This window comes from Myripristis murdjan, chromosome 18, assembly GCF_902150065.1.
Source record: "Myripristis murdjan chromosome 18, fMyrMur1.1, whole genome shotgun sequence".
In the NCBI taxonomy this organism is placed as follows: Eukaryota; Metazoa; Chordata; class Actinopteri; order Holocentriformes; family Holocentridae; genus Myripristis; species Myripristis murdjan.
This window is the reverse complement of record NC_043997.1, coordinates 24,707,575-24,731,992: the sequence shown is the minus strand read 5'-3', so window position 1 is coordinate 24,731,992 and position 24,418 is coordinate 24,707,575. Positions and strand designations below refer to the sequence as shown.

Here is a 24,418-nt window from a genome sequence, read left to right as displayed (position 1 = left end):
ACATATTAACTCAATGATTTATGAATGTTGACAACTTTGGAGCAGAACATTATATGGTGGGTGTTTCAACCAAAAAATCTAATTTGAAAAATAAGGGATTTTGATTATATTTTGTGAAATCTTCAGTACCTGAGCGGGGTAAATGGTTGAGATATCAGCCATTGAGGGCTTTGATGCAAAATAATGAATGTCCATCAACACAAGTGTAAAGCTAAGCTCTGTTTCCTGCCCTCTGCTATCTCTCATATCTTTATTTCTGCCTTTTAGGCTCTATCTCGGTCAACAGCCGCAGTATGCCCTTTAGCTCCCCAGAAGGCAGCGAGATCCTGGACCTGGACAGTGACATGTACCTTGGCGGGCTCCCCGAGACCAAGTCGGACCTCATCCTGCCGCCCGAGGTGTGGACGGCCCTGCTCAACTACGGCTACGTGGGCTGCGTCCGCGACCTGTTCATTGACGGCAAGAGCCGTGACGTCCGCCGCCTGGCCGAGATCCAGAGCGCGCCGGGCGTCAGCAGCTTCTGCACCCGCGAGCACCAGAAGAGGTGCAGCAGCGCCCCCTGTGGCAATGCAGGCGTGTGCAAAGAGGGCTGGAACCGCTACATCTGTGACTGCACTGGCACCGGATACCTGGGAGGCAACTGTGAGATAGGTGAGGAAGTTGGGTGTGTGCACTGATTAAAGCTATCAGGGTTCCAGTATACTTCGCTGAAACAGAGACCTTACCCCACTCTAAAGTAGGCCATTTCTCATTTTCAGTATGTTTGGAATAGCATACTTGTGGTACTTTTCAACATATGTGATGAAGCAGCTTCAGCAAAAAAAAAAAAACAAAAAAAAAAAACGTTGCCATGAATGGGGTGCCATGTTTGCTTTGCCTGGATATATTTATTTTCTTCCAAGAGTATCTGGACTTTCTTTAATGATGCTCTCTACAAAAGCAGCCCCGAGTCTGTGATTTGACGGTTGATTGCATTTCAAGGTGGCACGATTACTGCAGCAGACTTAGAGAAATACAGTAACATGCAAGAAACACCACAAGAAACAGTGAGCTTCAACACTTTCTGTTGTGTCACCATTCCTGTGCAATGTGACAGAAATGCAACAACTTGTGAGAAATGTAATAATTGCTGAGTTGATTCACTTTTGACTTCTGGCATTACCATCCAGTATTTAGGCAGTCTAAACACAGCACAAAATTACATTTCACAAACACCCACAGTGCCGTGTCACTTGAACACAACACTGTATTTAAGTCTTAACAATGTGTCAATATGTGCTATTAACCAAACAGCTTGAGAAATGCAAGTAACATTACTGAATGCCATTCCAAACTAGGCACAGAGTTGAAAATGACACAGTTTGCACTTCACTACTTTGAAACGTTCGGAGTGAACATTCCAGCCTATGAGCCGGAGCTAGCCAAACAAGTGTCAAGAGAGCGTTTCAACACAGGGAGACATTAGACAACATGGAGCGTTGTGTTTGACACAATCAACCAGCTGCCATATAGTAGGAGCAAGAGCTCTACAGGGAGCTTTGTGTGAACCAAATGCCACCCCAAGGCTGGGTGGCATTTGGGCCCGCTGGCTGGCAGCAGGCAGGAGGGAATCAGGGCTGAGACGCCGAGAGGCTGGCAACAGTGAGGCAGAGCAGCCGGGCCTACTGCCGCCATCTGTGCCAGTCACGCAAACCCAGGTGGCGCGTACGCTGCGGCGAGGTGAGGTGAAGTAGGCAAATAGCACCCACGTCCGTCTGATTCATCCCAATTAGCTCCGGGTGCCTGCCTTCATGATTTGTCTCCACAAGCCTGTGGGGGTGAGAGTGCCATGACAGCATGGGATTTTGAGGGACAAGAAGAGTAATGAGGGAAGGAGAGATTCGAGTGAAATCAGGACAGTGGAGGAAGAAAATGAAATGTCTTTATTTTTGAAGACAAGGGTGGTTTTATAACTGTTTTGTCTCTGAAGGCTCACATGACAAAAATTATTTTTGTGGTGCTCTTCTGCCACCTAGTGGGCCTTTGTGCCACATGAAGGACAGTTTTGAACCATATTTTCATATGTAATCCTACATTCCTCTGTGCCAGTAGATAGTAGACAAATCAACGTTTAAAGATAATCAGTGATATTGACAAGAGTGGAGTTAAAAAATATATCAAGCTTATGTATTATTAGATGCTACGTCAGGGATACTATTAGTTCCTCCAATCTACTCTTCCATGAAATTAATAATATCCAAAGCTTACCACTTTTGACAATGTTTGTGCAGGTATTATGGCAATAATTAATATCCTTTTTTTCATTGTGGATTGCTGTTATGACTAAATGATAACATTTACCAGGAGACTGACCCCTTAATAGTGTCCCACTGGCATTTTTTCCACACTTTCATATATGCTGAGTAGGGCTTTTCATGAAGTGTGTATTCCCTACCTGTAGGCCACACTGTTCACCTGCTTGACTACCCATAACAGGGATTTTTATGCATGTTTTAGGATCACATTTTTTGTTTGCGCTCCGAAACATAACTGTTAGAAGTACCCCGTCATAGTGACTCATGTTAGCCCATGGTGACACATATCAACCCACACTGCAAAATAAGAGCAATCCTCAGGCAACTGTCACTCTACACAGCATTCTATTTATGGCCAGACTGTGTCTAGAGAGAGTAACTCAGCACTGTGCCTATGTGAACAAGGGTGTTTCCGAAAAAAGCTGCATTTTGCTTTTTGTGTTCATTTGTTGTTGTTTTTTTTTAAGCTTGTGGCGAAGTTAACACCAGGGACTGGTTGGAATATACCTGTTTTTTGCATTCAGTCTTCTGTATATGCTTTATGTTTGCTCTCTTTGTGTTACTTGAGGTGAAAATGTTTCAGTTGTATACCTAAATTGGTGCTGTAGGGAGGTTGAAACACATTTACTGTTTGATAAAAACCCCACTCACTGTGTGCCTAAGCCGCAGCAAAGCCCCTGTATCGAGAATCATTTGTCATCAAAACCATTCAGACCTCCTTATATCCACTAAATTTCTGAGGACAAGTGGAGCAGTGACTTATGATATTATTATTTGGTCAATGTGATAAATTACTAGATCTTGCCCAGATGCACACGGCTCAGAGGAAGCATTAGTCTTGACTGAATGCTCTCGTTATGTGGATTATTTCTTTATATGTGACACTGAAAAAGATAAATTCTGATTTTTGCCTGATTTTGTTTTTTCACTGCTTTAATGGGAAAAAACAAAGCAATAAACAACTATGAGATAAATTTGGAGTCATGAGGGCAAAGGTAATGCAAGTGCCACATCCTCCCAACAAACAATTTGACTTTGAAGAGATGTTAATATGACAGGACGCACTGACACTGACAATCTGTGTCAACATACTTGAGTATAGTTTAATTTATTTTATTTTACTTGAGTTAGGTTTTATTTGACTGGGACCATTCTCAGCACCGTTCTTCTAGATTTTGCTATAGAAGTATTTTTTCATCCATAGTCCCAGTGCAGGAAGAACACACAATAAAATGGCAATCAAATGCCATGTACAGGCACCTCAATAAAGGTTGAGATCCTCTGTTGTTGTGCCTGGCTGCTCCCTGAATCATTTTATTAAACCTGGATCTAAATATATTCCTGATGCCAGTATCAGAGGCGTTTCTCAAGATGTCCTGAACGGTGCAGTCACTTGTAAGCTGTGATTGAAACTGAAATGAAACTGTTTCAATCACCAGCCATTATGGCCACTAGATTTTTAAGTTACCAGCCAAAATGGTATTAGATAGGTCTGTTGTTGGACATGGGTTTCACACAGCTCGTGACTGAAATGCTCCCCCATTACCGAATTTGAAACACAAGATTTGAAATTGCACATTTTTTTAACATCTAAATGTATGGAGAGGTCTCTTTATTTTGGACTACTGGACAACAACTAAACAAAACCTAATTCATGTACGAAATACATTAATCTCAAACAATGAGGGGAGAGGCTTTGCATTAGATAACCACTTTCCATTTGCAGGTCATGGACAGGTAAACAATACACAACACAATAGACAGAATAAATCCAAAACTCATTTCCAGTGAAGTCAATTAACCCCACCAATGAAATACAAGTCAGAACCTCCATCTCTTCAACAAATGAACGGGCAACCTATGATGCATCCAATATGTAAAAACAAATAAATAAATAAAATACTTTGGCCTTTAAGTCCTGATATAAACTGGGCAGCAAGCTGGTGTGATCACTGATGGTGTGATTTTTAAAGTCTGTATAGGGCTTGGTTAATCAAGTTCACCCGCTAAATTGGCTGTTAATTTTACGTTACCCGCCAGAGTTCATTTTTATCTGCATTATTTGGCGGGTTGGCCAGTGTTTCAAACACTGCTTGTGACTATCCAAATGCTGTGACTGCAGTGCCTGTCCAATGTTATGTTCCCTCATACATCCTTCTGTCTTCCCTTCTACCCCCGTCCAGAGGCGACGGTGCTGAGTTACGATGGCAGCATGTACCTGAAGATCATCATGCCTGTCACCATGCACACAGAGGCCGAGGACGTGGCGTTGCGCTTCATGTCTCAGCGGGCTTACGGCTTGCTCATGGCCACCACGTCCAAGGAGTCAGCGGACACCCTGCGACTGGAGCTGGACGGGGGCCGTGTCAAGCTAACCGTAAATCTTGGTAGGCCACCGTGGACATCCCTGTCATCTTCCCCTTCTGCCATCATTTCCCTTTCTCAACACTAACACTCCCATCCTCTGTTTTTAACAACATATTCCTGGCTCTGAGGTCAACAGGACAGCTTTGCATTTTGAATTTTATTCCATTGGTGTTGCCTTTGTTGGATTATTGGAGGGAAAAAAGCCTCTAAATTTGTCCCTCAGTGGCCATTAAAAGGCTTAGCTGGAAGGCTAGCATTTTTAATTTCAAATACTTAGCTTATGGCCATCGCTACCCATTGGTTTTTCTGAAGAATTCCAAAAATGCTACTTCTTTGGGATAACTGAGGTACAAATGAAGACTCATATCCCCTATATTTTTATAAGAGCTTGCTGCAGACAAAATACTAAAATTCAAACTGTGAAGGTAACCCTAAAAAAAAAAAAAAAACTCATTTCATTCTGTGGGAATCCACCCAGTGGTCATTTCTGTTGCATCTTTGGTCTGTTTGAAACACCTATTGACCACACCTCAGGTGGCCCACCCATCCCTTACGCAAGCTCTCCCCTTCTCTTTGGTCTCCATTCAGCCCCACAGCAGCTCCTCATCCTCTTGTTAGGAAGCTCTATCTCTAACACTATCTCTACCCCGACCCTGAGCCTTAACCCACTGGCCTGTCTCGAGAAAGTCTGTGGTGGTCTTACACCTGTCTCCCCTCCTCTGATGGCTCTCCTCTGCTTCCCTTTTTTTGTGGACTTTGTTGAGGATAAAGGGGGCCTCACTGATTTGCCGGGAGGCGGGGGAGGGTTACACGATGCTGGGCTGAGACCAAGGTCAGAGATGTTTTCAAAGTAGAAGGGAATGCGCAGAGAGATCTTAGAGGTGATATTGGCAGAGAAAAGGTAATTGAACTAATACAGAGAGATGGGCTCTTAAGATGGGTGATTTTCATAGAATAGATGAATGCATTTCCATCATAGCTCAATGCATGAGTGCAAAAGCTTTGATTTGCATTATGAATGATAACTTTTGATTTATTACAATTACAAAGTACTCCTGGCAAATGGGTGTGACCTTCCAGCTCCAACCCCTCTTAGTCTGTTCTGATCTATTAAAGGATAGGGGTTTCGGCAGAGAACAGGGGAGTAGCAGGGAGGAGGTACATCCTTGGATACAGGAGTTTGGGCCACCACAGCGATAGGAAGTGGGGTGGTGGGGTAAAAGAAGGTGGCCATCCCTATGATCTATCTATCTCTTCTTTCATCTCTGCCTCTCTCTCTCTCTCACACACACCCCACCTGGCCAAGGCTCAGAAGATGGAACTTTTCATCCCTTCAAAGGCCTGTATGTCTGCGGCCCTCGGATCAAACAGTCAGAGAGACCAGCTCACGGCTATGGTTGTCCCCAAGCTGCACACACACTCACACAAATAGTCACTCTCACTCAAACAGGGTGCTCACAATCCCCCAGCCTGGCACATCATTTATCATAGCTAATGAGGCTAAATGCTAATCTATAGCGCTAATGTCCCCAAATGAATTCGTATATCCATTTACCAAAAGTCCTCCTCTTCTTTCCCCTTGTGCTTCAATGCAGCTTTTAAAAAAAGTCACACAATGTTGAGTAGCACCATGACCCAGATGAGGATTATACTTGTAGCTTGTTTGCAAGGAAATTAATTAACAGCTAAAGTGAAACACATCCCAGAATCAGCGGGGAATCTTCAATATCTGTTAATGCTCTTTCTTGCAGCTTTAATCCTCATTACGATAATTAAAATCCTGGTAATTAATCATCGGGAAAGGATGTAATTGGTAGATTTTGCCCTAATGATGTTTATTAGTGATAGGTGATAATGATAACCTGTTCAATATGCAGTGAGTCAGATTATTAAGCTTTTTCTTGAACTCTCACAGTCATCACACTAAATACATTAGCATACATTTGGACATTAACAAATGCTTTACACTAGAAAACATTTATGTCATGACGCGACCTTCACTCATCTGAGCTGGGGACAACTCCTCCATTTCTAAAGTAGATTTCAAAACCATGGCTGTTGTGCCTGGTCTTGGCCTCTTCCTCTTGACCACAAACAGCAAACTTTAATAGACGTGTATGTGTCATTCCCCCTTCCTCTTTCCACAGTGAGGCTGGTCCCTGGCTGTTTGTGTCCACTATTCTGTAGCGGTTGACAGCTCGAGACCACAACCCAGCCACACAGCCACATGCACATCCAGTTTGCGGCCATGAGATGGCAGAATAGCAATATATTAACTAAAAAAAAAAAAAAAAAACTGTGAGATTGCCTTGATGATAATAATGTGATAGTCTATCGATCCCCTAAGGGAAGGTGTCTTTTCACCACCATCATCCCTCCACCCCAGCCGCCCCCACAAAGGAGGTCTGGGTCAGCTACAGAACAACAGCCCTAGAGCTGGTGACAATTCAGTGTGTTGCAGGGGACACTTTAAGGACACTTCAGCAGGGTGGATGTTTACAGTCACAGTTGAAGGACAAGGGTTTTTTGCCACCATTCCACCCTGCCAGCCCAACCTGATATAGTGAGGCAGCTTGTAAAATGACACACACCGTGTGTTTTTGTCACACTAGTAGCAGCAAATGGGACACAGTAGGGTATTATTTCTTGTGGTTTGTGTGCACCAGGCATGATGTGGCTGGGTTGTGCAGATCACCCTTTCTTGTCATTTACAATGTTGGGTCTCTCATGCCCAAAGTGCTGCAGAAGGCAAGTGCATCTCAAATTGCCAGCAAAATGGAGTAAAGTTAAAGGTGTGACACACTGTTTCTGCTCTAATGATGGTACAGCAGATGCAGCAAGAACAGATATTTCTTCGCATGGTGAGCATAATGGCCTTGCAGAAATTGTTACCACTCCAGAAACATTTACTCCTCGTCAAGACTTGTAGACTTAGATTTAAAAATGTCTCAGGCCTCCCAATTTTGCATGGAACATTTCATGAGTTTAGAATTATTTAAACAAGCACATAATTTGTAATAAACTGTGACGAGTTTGGTGCAGGTTACCCTGTTGGGACCACTGTGCAAATCGTTGCCTAAAGTAGGCCTATAGTACTTAAGATTGAATAGGCATTTTAATAAGGGTGTTCACAAAAACAACTGATCAGTGTCCTGCTATTTAGGCCTGTTCTTGGCCATGTACAATGTCATTGTTATGAAACTTAAGTCAAAATGTTGCTGTGGGGCAAACCTTGTCTTAGTACAAAATGTTATATTTGAAATTGACCATGTCAAATAGGAATATATAACCATTCTGGGCTTGCTGGGATTAAGGCATTAGAACCCGGGGGCCATGACATGACAGTACAGTGTCCTACAAACTTATTTGCTATTGTAAGTTTCAGCTGTCATACCTCAGTATCCCAGGACCCTGTATACTTCATTTCTGTTTTTGAGACCAACAGAATGACTTATGGTTGCTGCTGATTGGACCAAAAAAAAAAAGTACATAGGAATTTTGCAGGTTAATGTCAAAACTTTGAGGGTCAGTATCTTAGAAGTGCACCCCACGTAGTTAGCACATTATGATTCCAAGCTCATGATTTGTTTTTCTTTTGTTTTAAAATTATTGCCATTGTAATCACATATAATACTGACATAATCATGCACAGAGAATTTCACTTTTACGCTTTTAACACAGATTAGTGAAGTAGAACCACTGTCAGTATGTTGGCATTACATTTTGCTCAGTGTCAGGAATATTAAGTATGGATTTAACTGAGCAGGACTTGCCTCCTGCTGTGCTTTGGGAACACTGGGGCAGAAAGAGGGATGACTGGAGGGAATGAAGGAGGGATGGAGGAAAAAGGAAAAGGGTGATCCTGACTCGTAGCCTGTCCCCGGATGGTGGCCCCAGAGCATTGCTTGGTTGTCTGCAGAATGTACCTTGAAGGATGTAAAATGTCTTTTTTTCTCTTTTTCCTTTCTCCTCTCTCTTTCTCTCTCTGTCTCTCTCTCTCTCTCTCTCCCTTTTTATTTGATCTCACCATTTCGCTCTCTCTCCTGCCAGATTGTATCAGGATAGACTGTAACCTCAGTAAGTGGTTCTATGCATTTTTTTTTACCAAAAGTAACATGTATCTGTCTGTATGATTCTGTGGCCCTTTTCTGCTCATTCTTGAGTGACAGGTCTCATCACCCCACTCTGTTTTGTCACATTCTCTTTCTTGACTACACACCTTTTCTCTATCATTATCTCTCATTTGCACCCTTCCATTGGTATGCCTTTTCCCGCCTAGTTTTGCAAAACATGATCTAAGTTGTATTATACTCAATTTGTTAAGTTTTGTCATTTTAATTTCCGTTTCTCCTCAATACCACCCACCTGTCATGGGTTTAATTTATGTTTCACTATAGCAATCTGCTGTCGTGAAATTATTTCATTGCCTTTCAACTGTTTATTATCCATCCTATTCATTTTCCCATCAACCTTCTCCAAAACATGTATTCAGAAAAGGGCAACTTGACACTCCGATTCCTGTTTTCTGTTATGCAGCGCTAAGTCTCAGCCTCACTCGGCTGCACACACAGGTGTTGCTTGTTTTCTATGTGGGACAAACTGTAGCTCGGTCCCCAGAAAGCTAATTGCTTATCCGGTGAGAGACGGCACCACCTGGTGTGTGCTTGTTTTCTGAGCAAGCTAATGTTTGTCCACCCCACACTGACAGAATTATAGCAAACTGTTATTTCTATCATGGCCACTGACAGTTGAACAACTACAGGTAAGTGCTGCCAGCCATGGTGACAAAAGTGGAGAAAACCTGGTGCTTGCCACGTGTCTGTGTGTGTGCTTGCGTGTGTTCTTGCACTTGTGTCTTTATGCAGGCCATAAGTCCTCACAAGGATAGAAAGACATTTTAAGTGTCCTTATGTATACAGGAGGCTAGTTGATTAGGATTAGTGCAGAGGTAGACAACCATGTGCCATGGACAGCTGAGAGTCTGCAGGTTTTCATTCCAACTAGAAACTACACCAGGTGATTTCACTGATTAGTTCCTCCTCTCTGCTTTTTTTTTTTTTTTTTTAATCAGCCTCTCTCAGTAACCAAGCAATTGCAACGGCATCAATAGGTTTCAACAGGCTTCTGTAATGTCCCTTTTTATTATGGTTATTTTGTGCTGTGAGGCAGTAAAAAGAATTGGAATTGGTCTACCTAATGTAAAGGTTAATGTTCAGGTTAGTTGAGTGTTAGACACTGGGTGTAGGGTTAAAGTCAGAATCAGTTTTAGGGTCAGGGCCTCTGTGTGCATCATGTCTCTGCAGTTGAACTGAAATCAGTGCAGTCCATATCAACCCCCAAAAAACTGATGACAAATTATAGTGCTTATTATGCGCAGTGCCACTGGCCTGACACACCTTCAAGTAATCCCTGCTTTGGTTCAGAAAATGACCATACCCCTTTGTGAACACTAGATGTCCTACAAGCTCAAAGAATGATAGGCGATCTCCTTGCAGTTAGGGAGAGATGGAGACAGTATTTTTTCCACCAGAGGGCTCTAAACTATATTTCAATTTATAAGAGATGGATTTGATTTTGGATTACAGCACCTTATATTATGATTTACATCGGTGTGGTTTGTATGTGTGTGACTTTTATTTGTTGAATTTTTGATGTAAAGCTATGCAGTTAGAAATGAAAGGTGAGCCAGCAGCGTTTTTTCAAGTTCTGTAGGCGAGCTGTTCTTTTTTTGTCAATGCATTGCCACTATAACTGAAATGCCCTGTGATGTTTACTGTTTCTCAAATTCAATTTTTGTGTAAAACACTGATGTGGTCAATTTACCAGTCCTGCTCAAGTAATAATCTGTCATGGACTTTGCTATACAAGGTGTCAGGAGTTCTGTGAGGAATATTATATTTAACCTTTGCTTTTTTCGGTTGGCTGAGCACCCTTTTGCAGCAGTCGACCTGCTTCACGGTCCTTCAGTTACACACAACAATATATAAAAGACACCAAAATATGAGTGTGGGTGTGTATAAAAGAGAGACTGAAAGAGAGAGCGCAGTGCAGGGCAGAGTTACAGTCAGGAATTTATTTAATGTCCTGACTTCACAGCTGATTCATCCTACTTAGCCCTATAGTAACTGAAACTTTGAACTCAAGTATGAAAATCAGTTTACCAAGGTCTCTCTGCGTGCTCATCAAATGCAAGTTTTCCCATGTCCACCTATATATCAGTTTCTGTAACAACTAAGACAAACTCCACAAACTCATATCATATTTCTGCGTCACAAAATATACATTTAGAAAAATTCTAAAACAGCATTATCGAGAAAAAAAAAAGTACGCTGATTTTACATCGGGAACATTAAAGGCTTATATCTAAAGCTGATTATACACGGGAAAATGAAGGGCAAAATTTGTCAGCAGTTTTTGTTGATGAATCTTTTACTACTAAAAACAGTTTGTCAGATGGAAACCTAGCCATGCTTGATCAGGAGTAAGCCTGGCTGGCAATGGTTCAACATCAGCCGATCAGAGACAAGAAAATTGGTTAGGTGCACTTCTTTTATACATTTAATCCAGTTGGTAGCCAGCAGAATTCTTTCTTGTTAACAATAAATGCCTATAATACACATTATGGAAAACATATAATACTTTTAAATTATTAGTCAGTGAAAGCGATGAGACTAAGATGACAGCGATGGAAGCAGTGACTGTTTCATCAACTTCCAACTGTCAGATTTATCAGTTAGTACGACTCATTGCCTGTGATGATGATGATGATTATTACTATTATTACTATAACTATTATTACTACTTTTGCCAAAAATGTGCCCATGTATTATCAGTTCAGTGTAGCTTTACAGTTTCTGGAGAACCCTGAGGAAACCCTGTTTCATTATGCCCCTTGAAAGGCCCCTTTTAGATTCCCAAGTGAATCATGACCACTCTACCCTTCCAACATGAAGTTTAAAGTTACTTTCAGTTCTGTGCACCATGATAAAGAATAACCAAACCCCCAATCCAACCCAGATCTCTGTTGGCAAAAAGGGGTGCTTGGTCTTTGATGGCAGATGAGGTCACCACATGTTGTTCTCTGTGGGTTGTGACTTCACCTGCCACCAAAGACCAGACACCCACCATTTCACCATTAGATGTCAGGCTTCACACAGATTTGGGTTTGCTTTAGTCGCTCTTTAACAACAAATTAATGAAGAATCTTCTGACGCACAAAACAACATGACAGGTATAAGGAGTGTATTAGTAAATACAGTAACAGAAGACTACAAGTAGAGTGATTTGGACTTTGTATTTGGAGCATTCGGTATGCTAACACCACAATTGCATTAGCATACCGCTTTCTTCCTCTGTTGCTCAGATTGCAACCAACAGTACTGCTCCTACTATTACCAATATCAGTACATTTGATTTTCTTGGATTTTGGAATAACCTGCTAAATCAGACTGAGGAGGCTACACAGAAACAGGAACACACCAATCTCCCACTCTGTATATTGCGGCGTCTTGCTTGGATTGACCGCACTCTGCTGCCTTAATGCGACTGGATATGATGTGGAGCCCTCAGATCCATTCAGGTCAGGGCGCTGGCCTTGATATCTGTCTGGAAAGTGGCCTTTTAACTGCCAGTAGCACCTTCCCTTAGCGCTGGATCAGATGAGATTTGGTGTGACATATGGCTAGCATGTGGAGTGCCGACACCCCGTCTGCTAATGTCACACCCTTTGGCCTGTCCACCTGTGACTGCTCGTTGCAAAACACAGGCACACATACTGTACACACATGTATACATATGCACTTCCTGACAAGACATAAACAGTAACAAATTACTCCCAAGCACCTTTATTTTCAGGTAGAGCAATGATAGCCACCATACACAGGGAAACTGAATCATGCCGGCATACCCTGAAGAAATATTCATAATAAATATCCATATAATATTTTCATTTCAGTTTTTTCCCTTTTGTGTCCTTTGGTGTCAAGCAACCACAGAATGGCTGAGTTGGTGAACACAAATGTGTTGCTTAGTGACATGCATGATTCTGGGTAGTGCTGCAGCTATTGTTTATTTTAGTAATACAATATTCTTCCGATGATGCCATTGATTAATGGAGTAGACAGATACGAAATAGTTTTGTGTTTTACTGAAGACTAATGGTAAATATACAAAAGAAAGAACACTATTTTAAAATGTCTTAAAATGAACAATTACCTTGTTTCCTTTTAGGAAAAAACCTGCATTTTTATTACATATTTTAATAATACAAAAATATCATTCCAAACAAAACCATTGCATATTATAAGCTATTGGTTAGAATTAGTATTAGGGAGATAAACAGGTCATAATTCTGTCTCTAATATCTATTTTATATTGCTGTGAAAACATCAATAATTTTCAAAAACTTCAAACAACTGCATTTATTCAAGTTTCTTGACAAAAACGAAACTTTTACAAAATAACATTTGAACACATTATGATAACATAATAATTTACCTTCGCCCAATGCTCACTTTTACTGAATAGAGCTTGGACCTGCTCCAAAGCCCACTGTAAAGAGCTCTGTTGATGAAACAAAAGTTCAAGGCAGAGAATTTGGTTTGAGGATTTTTTAGAATCAAATTTCTTGGGTTCCTTGAGGAATAGTTTCAGCCCTAATTCTAAGTGCTGATGCCCTAAAACTGCAGAGTTATGTCTCACTGCCATTTGTGGCTCCCACCATGTAAAAATATCATTTAGTTGAGTCGACTTCACAGGCGTAGAGTCATATTCAGTTTAGTACATATGTCTGCTCCAAACCCCACAAAACCACACCAACATTTTCAGCTGTAAGAATTTGTTTCCACTGGCAACAACACAGATCCAGATAAAGGTCATGGAACCTGATTTTGCCCCTGCTCAGGAGGTGATACTTAAAATGACTTCCAGGTTTATGTTAGTAATATGAAGCCTTGACTTTACAATACTTCTGTAAACATGCACTATCATTAGACGGCTGCACCCAAGCAACAAACTGCAAGGACAAACGGCAGAACTGTGCAACTTGGACAAACAAATAGAATGAATCACTGTGACGTCTCGCAACAGTCACTTCTCGGTAGAAAACTGGTGGTTCATTTGAATTACAGAGGCTTGTGTAATTGGCAAATCTGATTATTCCTGTGGTTGTTATTCAGCCATAATTTTAATGTTATATAATGTAAAAAGCTACATTAGGCCGCTAATAACAATAATGATAATAATAATTTTTAGAAAGTAGGTGGTTGAAATTGCCTGTTCCACACAACTATTTTGATTTGACTGACTATTGACTTGGCTTTTGACTGCAGTTTTACAGTGTTTTACAGAGAAAAAGATCACAGAGTTCAGCCATATAATGGGAAAATTGAAGCAAGAAGACCCATTTAAAATCACAGAGGACTGAGATTTTTAATGGAGTGCTTCTGAAAGTTCCATTTACTTTTGATAGTCGAAAAGGAACACTCAACGTCATGAAATGACCTAGACCAACAGCAGGTGTGTGATTGCCAACACCGGCAGTGAATGGCATGTTCACTGTTGGTGTTCACTGTCACTGCAGTAAGAATAAGAATGCAGACGATACTATATGACCCACAGCCTATAATAATCTGCTAGACAAAATATTGACTCAACAGTGATGTCCCCTTATTGAAAAGGAAGGTTACACAGCGGTATTTCATGTCAAACTTCTCCATAACCTTGCTGCTTATTTAATAATATGGCAAGGACATTCAGTCGCTGCATGGTGTTTTATGAAAAAGTCCTTTTTATAGAGTGGAAAACTTTCTCTCAGACTCAGTGGTTGCCATTGCAGTGGTGATAGTATTGGCAGTTGTTGCAGTCACTTAGGCAGAACAAAGAAAACAACGACAACAACAACAATAATAATAAGTAAAGCTATCATAGGAAAATTTGACTTTTCCCAGTCTTTGATGATCAGTCCTCATGTTTTCCTCCATCTTTACTACTGTCTATTGTATAATACATATGCTGTTTATTTTACTCAGAAACAAGTGATACATTTTCAGCTAAATGTAGATCATTAATTAAAAAAAAAAAAGATATAGAACTTATGATATTGACTTTTATGAAGTAAGACCTATGACAATTAAGTTATTAGGTGTAGCAATTTCTTGGTGAAAAAAGTAGATTATGATTGCTTTGTAGTAGTAGTTTTAGTATGTAGTTTTGGCTAATAACAAAATAGGTATTGAAATGGGACTCTCAGTCTCAGTTAAATTTAGTGAGATTTTGCAAAATGTACTCAACAGTACTCAGATTCTTTTGAGGTTCTGTTGTAATCCAAGCATCAAGCCATGGATCCTTGTTCTAACAACCAAGAACCTAAAGCCAAAAACATGGATTTCAAATTAATTACCCAACCAACCTTGAGAAATCAATCCTTTTCAGAGCATGTTCAAAAATCATATTGGTTTTCATTTAGAAGTACCTCAGTACCATTTTCCACTGAGCAACTCCATATAACCTTTAATGGAGTAATTACAAGTTAAGAAACACCGTGCTACTCAAAGACTGTAGCACAGTAATTAGTGAAATTACTAGTAGATAAGCTTTCTCCCTCACAAACACGCACAGACACACACCCACAGAGACACACAGACTCATGTTCACAGATGCAGGCATCATCTGACACATTGTGGGCAGAAAAAAATGACTGTTGCCGAGACATTGCCCACACACACATACACTGACAAACACGCTGTATTTCTGTCACTGTAGGTGTCACCTCTCCTCAATCTTAACAGTACTTCCACCCTGGCTGTCAGGTGTCAGACTCCTCCTCCGTGCTTTTTTTAATGCCCAGTCACGACTATTGAAATAAGTGGTGCGGTTCAGTGGCACTGTAACCGCTTTATCTATAAACATAAAGCACGTGTTCAGAAAAGCAGGTGTTGGAAGCTGTCATGATCATTTTATATGTGAGTGGATGGTCTGTGCAGTCTAATTTACAGTATATTGAACTGGTCCTTACCTGCCGCCCTGAGCAGGTGGCTCTCGTGCTTTGCCTGTGAATCACAGTATTGAATTTCAATGAGTTTCTTATCACTCACTTAAATTCTGAGTCATCATGACCAAGCTCAGCCAAATAGATATCAAAGATGGATATACAGTAGGCAGGAGCAGTCGCCCTCAACAGTTTGGGAACATGCCGGGGTTTAAATATATATGTTTTATTTTAGAAATGCTTGGTTGGGAATTTGGTTTTTCAAGGCAATTTAATGCTCCAACGGAGGGCAGCGTTTTTTATTTAATGTTCATTTTATCCTGCAAAACTCCAGGCCAAATGCAGTGCAATGAGCCAACAAGAGGGGTATGTTATTAACATAATGCCTTCCATTTGTGCACCATAGGAAATGGTTATTCATTTTATATATAGATTTAAGGCGACCGTCTCATTCAGTGCAGGACAGCAGAAATTAACTGTGCATTTTCCAATAGTTAAATACTATAAAGTCTTGTTGTGTCTTATTAGTGCACAACCAAACACCAGTGAGATTTAGTTTGTCTTTTGAGTCTCTATGGTGCAGCCACAACATATGTAAGCACGTAAGACATTAGCCACCCCCAGACAGCTGCTAGGAAGCAGTGTGTTGTTACAAACAAACACATATTTAAAAAAAAAAAAAAAAAAAAAAAACATGCACAAATACCACTGTCTTGTCCATAGATGTTGCCTTGTTTAATTTTCCTACATTTTTATCATATTTTGCTCTGTGCATGTTTTAATGGGAATGAACCAAATGCCTCTTAAAATGTTAAACAGAAATGACCTAATAAAGAAGTGCTTTGAAGCCTATATAAACTTCAAAGGAATATGTAATCAGAGCATTTTAACAACTGGAGCTGAAATGGAATGTGCTTGGGCAAATGTGTGTGTGTTTGTGTGTGTGTGCGTGCCCGTGCGCGGGCATGCATGCATGATTAATAGTATATGAGTCTGTGTTTATCCATATGTGTGTATGCAAATGTTTACTTTATGCAAACTGCAGTATTATCACTCTACCTTTTGGCCGTGGTAGAACTTCTTGTATATAAACACAGCATTTCTGCAGGATGGCACACCATCGCACACTCCAGCTCTACTGAGCACTCCTTTATAATGCAGGGGTAAAATTTTGAACCAAGTAGGGCACCAGCCATGTGCCAGTGTGCAATGTAGCAGCGGCAAACACTACCTTAGCCAATTGCCTTGGGAGATGACAAGGTCTTTGTAACAAAACAACATGCATAATCAGTAGATGTCACTGTCATTTCTATCCTTTGCATATCGCATCCCTAATAAAACAATTTCTCAGACAAAAAAGCACTTCCCAGATGAGGAAATTGATGCAAATTACCGTTAAGTTTTTTACTGTGAAATAACAACTCATAATAGTACAATGCATTTCCCCTGTTTTTGTTTTTTGGCTTGGAACTACAGAAGTGAACAGAGGGGATGTTATTGCCAAGTACCCTGAAATGAAAGGGCAGTCCTCCAGCTAAAGGACATGCTGGGAAGGTGATGGTCTATGGAACGATGTGGAAAAACTGACCTTAGAGAGCTTAGTCTTATTTATTTATTTAGCTATTTTTAAGGCAAAGCTCTACTCCGATTCAATGTTTAACAGCCTAGAAATTTCTGCAACTGTCTCCTTGTCGAAGCCCCTTTTATTTGTCGTTGAACCTAGAAGAGAAAGAAGCTGAAGAAATGGGGGTTAAATAGACAATGTGGAGCAGGGGGAGGCTGAGTGGGGAAAGACACTGACAACCAATGACAGATGAACAAGTGGCAAGAGAATAGGAGAAAGAGAAAATCAAGGGAGATGGGGGTTACAAGTAAAGTTGAGCGAATGAAGGATATGTAATGAGAACAGCACTGTACCTTAGTTTTTCTCCCTCCATTTACTCCTCTCTCTCTCTCTCTCTCTCTCTCTCTCTCTCTCTCTCTCTCTCTCTATTTCCTGTCTCTTCCTGCTCTCACTCTCTTAACTTAAGGCACCTCGGGCAATCTGCCCACTACACATGACCTGGCAGAGAAGATTGCCTTGCTGTTTCTTTGTCTAATGCGAATTGTCCACTTCAATGTTCTCATGTCTACCTGTTCTCGTCCTTCATGGGGTGAATGACTGGCTAACATAGATTGCTGGTGCATTCCTGTAAGTCTTGTTGTGCTCAGAGCATTAAGACAGCAGTACACCTGGAAGGACACAAGGTGAAATGATGAAAGAGGCACCGGCAAACATGTCAGGGAACAGCGTTGCAGGATAGTCAAAAGGTAATGTGCGTTTGGGGAGGCAAGAGAGAAAGAAAGAGAGAAAGAGGGTTTACTTCTGTATTATACTGTTGGCAGTTTTAACAATTCTGCACTACATCTAGGCAATTCTTTTCCACGTGCACTCACTGAATTGATTTCAGAGAAACAGCAGAAAACTGTGTCCTTTATGACGTCAAAACTGAATACGGTTGTAGGCTACATCAGAATAATAGGACAGTTCCGCAGACTAACATTATACAGGACAGTCGGTGAAACTAAATGAAACCTACTGTGTTATTGGTGGTCAAATGCAAGGCTTATTCGACAGTATAGAAAAATAAAACTCTTAACGAGGATATTCAGCGGAATTTAGCAAGCAGGTGCAGGTCAAAGCACTACAAAAGAAATAAGACAAAATTCAGCCAATGGGCTTGCAAAGAGAACACCGAAATAACTCAAATCAGTGCTCTGCATTGCAAGATGTTGCAATGCAAGTATACTGCTGCCTTTTCTTGGTAGTGCACGCTGTGAACATGTTGTGAAAATTTGGACTGCAGACATTCAGATCCACAGGTTCCCTAATGCCCTGAGGCCTTTTGGAAATGACCTGACTGTGGTACACACAGAACAAGAGGAATATTTTGTCAGGGGAGTAGTTATATGTATAATCAAATAATGATTCAAAGAACCCTCCATTTTCAACAAGTGCAAATCTTCAACACTGGAGCTTTTCATTCATTCTCCAAGGTTTGTTTTTTTTTTTTTTTCACCAAAAAGAGTTATGCCTTGGTACAAAATAGCACAAACTGGAGCCTGTTACATTGGCCCGGTGTAAAGACCCACAAATCCAATGCAGTTGAATTTGCAATGGGCCCTGCAGTGAATTCGTACTTACAAATGAAAGGAAGAAGAAAGTCATTAAAAATTCTCAAAGTGGTGCTCTCAAATGCAAAGTTCCTATTTGACCAATAAAGTGACATGTGGAGAAGTGCTAAAGCTTTTCCCATTTGTCTCATCATCAGTACAAAGGTCCACATCCACATGAAAGGGCAAGCGTCCCTTGCATCTATTCTTCGTGGAGTTGCCTCACCACACTGAGCACAGCTGTATAAGCTGCTCTGATCTCCTCAAGTGCACAGAGGACGGGACCTTTGTGTTGAAGGGGGACGTGGCCGCCTCGCCTCCATACTCTCACATCATGATCACTCTGCTCCCTTTCAGCCCCACGTGGCAGCGGTGACAGCTTAGATGTGGTCTCATTACAGAGACTCTAATGCGAGAACCGGTAGCAGCCTGGTGCTGTCCAGACTCATACTCCCTCACAGGACTGATGGCTATCCCAAGGGATCATGCCCCTTCCACCGTAGGATGCCGGGAAATGCGGTTCAAATCACAAATCAGGGGCTGCCCTGGGGATCACTTTCTGGAAAGCGAGAGAAAAAGTGAGAAAAGAGGGCGATCTGAAGAAAGCAGTGGAGTTTGTGGGTAAAAAGCAGAAGCCAGGAGGGTCGGTGAAGATTGCAGCTGCAGTAAAGGCAAATAGGGGAGAGCGGGGTTGGTTATCTCGCTTCTACTTTCTTCACAATTCCTCAAAAACAGCATCCTTTTTTGATTTCATTTCATGATGTTAGGCGTAGGCTGTGAGGTATGAACAATAAGCCAACATTCAAAATCAGCTAACAATTATTCCCACAAAATTCACATTTTTTTGTCGTTTTGTCATGTCATTGTCATTGTCATTGTCAAAAAAGTGATGATGATCAACCCCAGAAATACACTCTACTATAGATAGACTACTAGCAGAAAAGCCTAGAAAAAAAAGTTGAAAATGTGGTTTGATACGAAAAACATTAAAAGTCCTTTCACCATAATGATGTGGTGAAATGACCACATGGGTGAACTCTGAACCCCGTGCTGAAGATTTTGCTCCCATAAAGTTTTGAGTAGCGCCCTCTAGAGAGCGAGATATAGTCAACCCATGAGACAGCCAACCCCATTTTCCCCCACAACAGAGAAGGGTGTTGTTGAAGCAAAAGAGGGAGGGCAGTGGGCTCTAAAAATGCTGGAGAGGGTGGGCGAAAAGTGTGATTCATTTCTAAATCAGCCTGCCTTCCTCTCGACATATTCCCGACTCGAATGTGTCCTCCCGCGGTGGCCATCTGCAATTCTAGAAGCTATCGACAGTGGCTATCTTGTCATGGATGCTGAACCCGCCGCTGCTCCCCCCTACAGACAAGCAAGAACAGTGGAAAAGAGAAAGTGTGGAGCCCCCGATAGCGAGCAGTGAATACAAATGTGTGCATGCACAAACACACACATGCAACTGTACACACACTTAGTTACACATTCAGCTTCAGAGAAAGAGAAGTAGACACACTTACACACGTACACGTACACGTACACACACACACACACACACACACACACAGGCTGCCTTATCTCTGTAATTGCCACGGGGGGTCAGAGCACTGGGCGTAGATAATCATGGCTGGGGGTCATAATCTGTTTGCTGCTCCCCTCCCTTCTTACTCTTCCTCTCCTCTCACTGACCTCCCTCCACCACCATCACCACCACCACACACAAATACACACACACACACACACAGACATACACACACACACACTCCCCCATCTTCTCTCTCTCTTGTCCCTGTTTCCGATGCGGCAGCTTTCGGGCGGTGTTTTGGATGTGGCTGCGGGGGGGCTGTTTTGCTGTTGTGTCAGGATGCGACAGTGTCCTCAAGTGACTGCCAGCTTTCATACACCCTCAGTCCCCCTCCACACACACACACACACCCACCCACACACACCCTTCCACCCCACCCCAAGAGATACCTCTGTTCTCGATGCAAAAACACAGAGCAGGCCAAGGAGAGCTACAGAGCAGGGAACAGTGAGCTGGGGGGACAAAGGCAGAGCAGTGTAGGTGAGAAGTGTGTGTGTGTGTGTGTGTGTTTGCGTGCGCATGCAGAAAGAGGACAGAAAAGATATATCAGGCAAACAGCTACAAGAGAGACGAGGAGGAGGAGGATGAAGAGGCAAAAGAGACACAGATAGAGGAAGGATGTAGTTGATGTCGTTGTCTCCTTGTGTTTTATCACTCCTATCTGTTCAAATCTTTCATCCCCATCTTGCCATGTTTTTAGCGGACGGCTGCCATTTAGACAGTATGTACACACACACACACACACATACACATACGCAGCGTCTCATTAGATCAGCAGCGATAGTCCCGCACTCTGAGATAGAAAATATATCTTAAGATAGGAGCCAAATTGCATTAGCGTCAAAGGAGGGCTCATCCTGATAACTCTGAGAGGCAAAGCAAATCCCGTCTCTCGCCATAGAAACCACATTAATGTCTATAGTCTTACAGGCTTATGCAACTGTTTCAACAACTGCCATCTGCCTTCACTTTTGCAGAAAAATGACAAGCCCATACGGCCCTCACAAACCACATTACACAGCTGTAGAAAAAGTCATTCTGTACATTCTCACGTGCAGCATGCAGATTACATAGAGCCATTTTGTAAATAACGCTGCACCATTTGCATGTATAGGGAACAGAATTAGGGAATAGAGTACAGGGACACACAGATATGAGCCGTACACTATAGTACTCCCCCGATGTGATTCTGCCAAAAAAACGCTTTCCAGTGCAGCCGTCACTTGGCTCATTTTAAAACAAGACACTTCCCAATCTGGAAGTCAGTGAGGGGACTTAACACAGTTACCGGTCATGAATCATGAAGTGCCACCCCTAGGCGGCTGAATAAGGTGTTACAGTATTTGCATAGCCCTACACTTCCTAAAAATTAAATTTCAGCCAAATATATATTTTTTAAAAAACTCAGCTCAATTTGATGCTGGATCGTGAGCTTGACTGGTGGGGAAATGGTTTTGTCACTGTGGGATTGAGCAAATCTATTAGGACCGCTTTCCATTGTAAAACACTGTCATTTCAGAGAAAGAATATTGGAACCACTGAGCCCCAACTCAATAATATAGTGTATTACATTGCTCCATATTGAAAAAGTCAAACAGAAACTGAATTTCTGCAAGGAACATCCACGTCTCACTGTGCAACAGTGATGTGTATTTGCATCTTTTTTTGATTGTGTTAAGATTTCTTCTTCTTCTTTTTTTATCAGGGGAATGTGAATATCAGATACAGATTAGATGCAGCATGTAGCAGTAATGTAATGTCGTTTTTCATAAAAAAAACATTTTATTCCCCAAATGAGCTATAGAGCATGGTGTTAGCTGACTTTTATAATGGAAATCAGACAACAATCGTGTAATGCAGTGAAATGCACGTCCAAATTTGAGACAGAAACATGCGACCTGAATGGATTCAAGCATGTTTTACCTGCCACTGGGAACATGCACTGCTCGACTACCTGTCAAGGCGTTATAGCTGCGTTTGTCACGTGTCTTTGTTTGCTGAAGCCGGAGATAAAAGAGATCATATCCCCCTCCTGTTCGCGAGATTACTCTGGAAACCTAACATCGAGGATGCCTTCTGCTTTTGACAGGCATCTCCGCAGCCTTGTTTGCATTTCATCGGGTATTAGCATCTCTAATGAGCGTGGTTAGCATATCAGAGCGGTGGCGGCGAGGGCCTCGGTGTGCCAGAGTCATGGCCCTGCCGTCCAGACACCTAGTCAACTGGAGTAATCAAGTGTGAAGGTTGTGAGGAGCAAACAGCCATTAACCTCCCTATCATCACCGTCTGCAGAGGACAGAGGGGAGTGTGTGGGTGTGCGCTCGAGTGTGTCAGTTGTAAGCGTGTGAATAGTGAGTGCACTGTATGTGGCTACGACTGCTGGCTCATGTGTTCACAGGATTTGTGTGCACATGTGCATGCATATATGGGTGTGTATGTGTGGACTTTGTCATCATAAAGGGAGCTGTGTGCATGTTTGTTTTTATGAGTCTGCTTTAGTGTGACTATGACAGTCATTTGATGGGTAGGAGGAACACATGTAGCATGGTGAGCAGAGTGGGCGGTGTGCGTTTAGTCATGTGCGCTTTCACACGCGCACATGCACATGCGCTGGTGTTTATATCTTTTTTATTCCCGTTTGCGGGTAGATCAGGCCACGGAACCCGCCATATCTGCCAGCTCAGTGTGATCTCTGCCTGCAAGATTCCCATATGGCGATACAGTAATGACTGTGTGCACCGTGCCCAGGCCCATCGCCGCCTGTTTGACGTGCCATTGTGTTGGTTGGTGTGACGCCATGCTGAACCAGTCCATCTGGTCGTGGCCGGGCTGGCACGAGGGAAAGCCCCCACGAGATCGGCATGCCGACAAAGCATGGAGGCAGGCATAAGGGAAGGGCATTGGACATAGGGGGAAGGGCACGACTGCCGTCCAAAAATTGCACGAATTGCCGCCCTCAGGACAGTCCGGAGGGTGCGTGAGGACGCGTTCGTTTTCAGCGGAGGGTGAATGCACCTCGACTTGGTTTGCCCGCTTTATCTTAGTCACAGTGCAGAGTTTACCAGCAGTTTTAGGCTGCCATAAATCTTCATTATGTAAATTGATAGTATACATCATAGTAAGCAGTTTCAAAGTGATGACAGTTATAGTGTGTAACTGAGTTTTGTACATGGGTCAATGACAAATAAGGGCTTGGGAAAAATGGCAGGGAAACTCTGAGCAAAGCTGATTTAAGATACGTTCTTCGTATTTTGCATAAAGCTTTTACCCTTGTTAGCTTTGCCGGTCCCCTTGGTGGGTGTGTCATTGCTGCACAGCCAAGCTTTTCGAATGGAGATCCCAAGGTTTCCAGCGATACCAAATTCATCCTGCTGAATTACAGGGAAATGTGTATAAAATTACCAGACATCTACGTATTTTAAATTTTATGAAATGCGTAAAACAATAGCATCTTGGCTTTGAATATTTCACTTAACATAAGCATGAATTTAACCCTATAAAGCCATTTGTATCATATATGATACACATTTTTGTTTAATCAATACTTGACCAAAATACTGTTGTATACCTTTGGACACTTCCCCTGTTCACCCTGGACCATACCATTGGCACTTCAAGTACATATCATATATCATACAACAGAAAGATCGTGTAATAACATAGTTTTTGATTTTTCTTTTTTTATATATATTTTGTTATAGGACTAAATAAAGGGTTCAATTTCAAAAAATTGGAATTTTCTACCAATTCTGTCATAGTTCAGGCTTTATAGGGTTAAGACAAAGTTAAATTTCTGGTGTTACCAATCCAAAAATATCACAGGGCGCAGTTTAACACACTTCCACATGACAATCTCAAAACATTCAACACTGCAGCACCTAAAATTCACAACATTTGCTTTATGACAATCACCAGCTGAAGGTCAGAGTATACTTTAACCCTTTGAATTCCAGGAGCCCGTGGGCATGCATTTATTTTGAAAGGTTTAATTTAACCCTCTGAGCGAAATTCATGTCTTTTTATTTTATTTTATTT

General features: G+C 41.8%; 1 protein-coding gene across 1 annotated transcript in view; it reads left to right on the top strand.

The window, feature by feature from the left end:
- Positions 1–24,418, top strand: part of nrxn2b (neurexin 2b) — an 801,338-nt gene that overhangs the window by 382,040 nt on the left and 394,880 nt on the right. Inside the window, exons 8-10 of the mRNA XM_030076071.1 lie at positions 268–651; positions 4,478–4,681; positions 8,712–8,738. Of these exons, the coding sequence (XP_029931931.1) occupies positions 268–651; positions 4,478–4,681; positions 8,712–8,738 (615 nt within the window). The remainder of the gene's footprint in view (positions 1–267; positions 652–4,477; positions 4,682–8,711; positions 8,739–24,418) is intronic.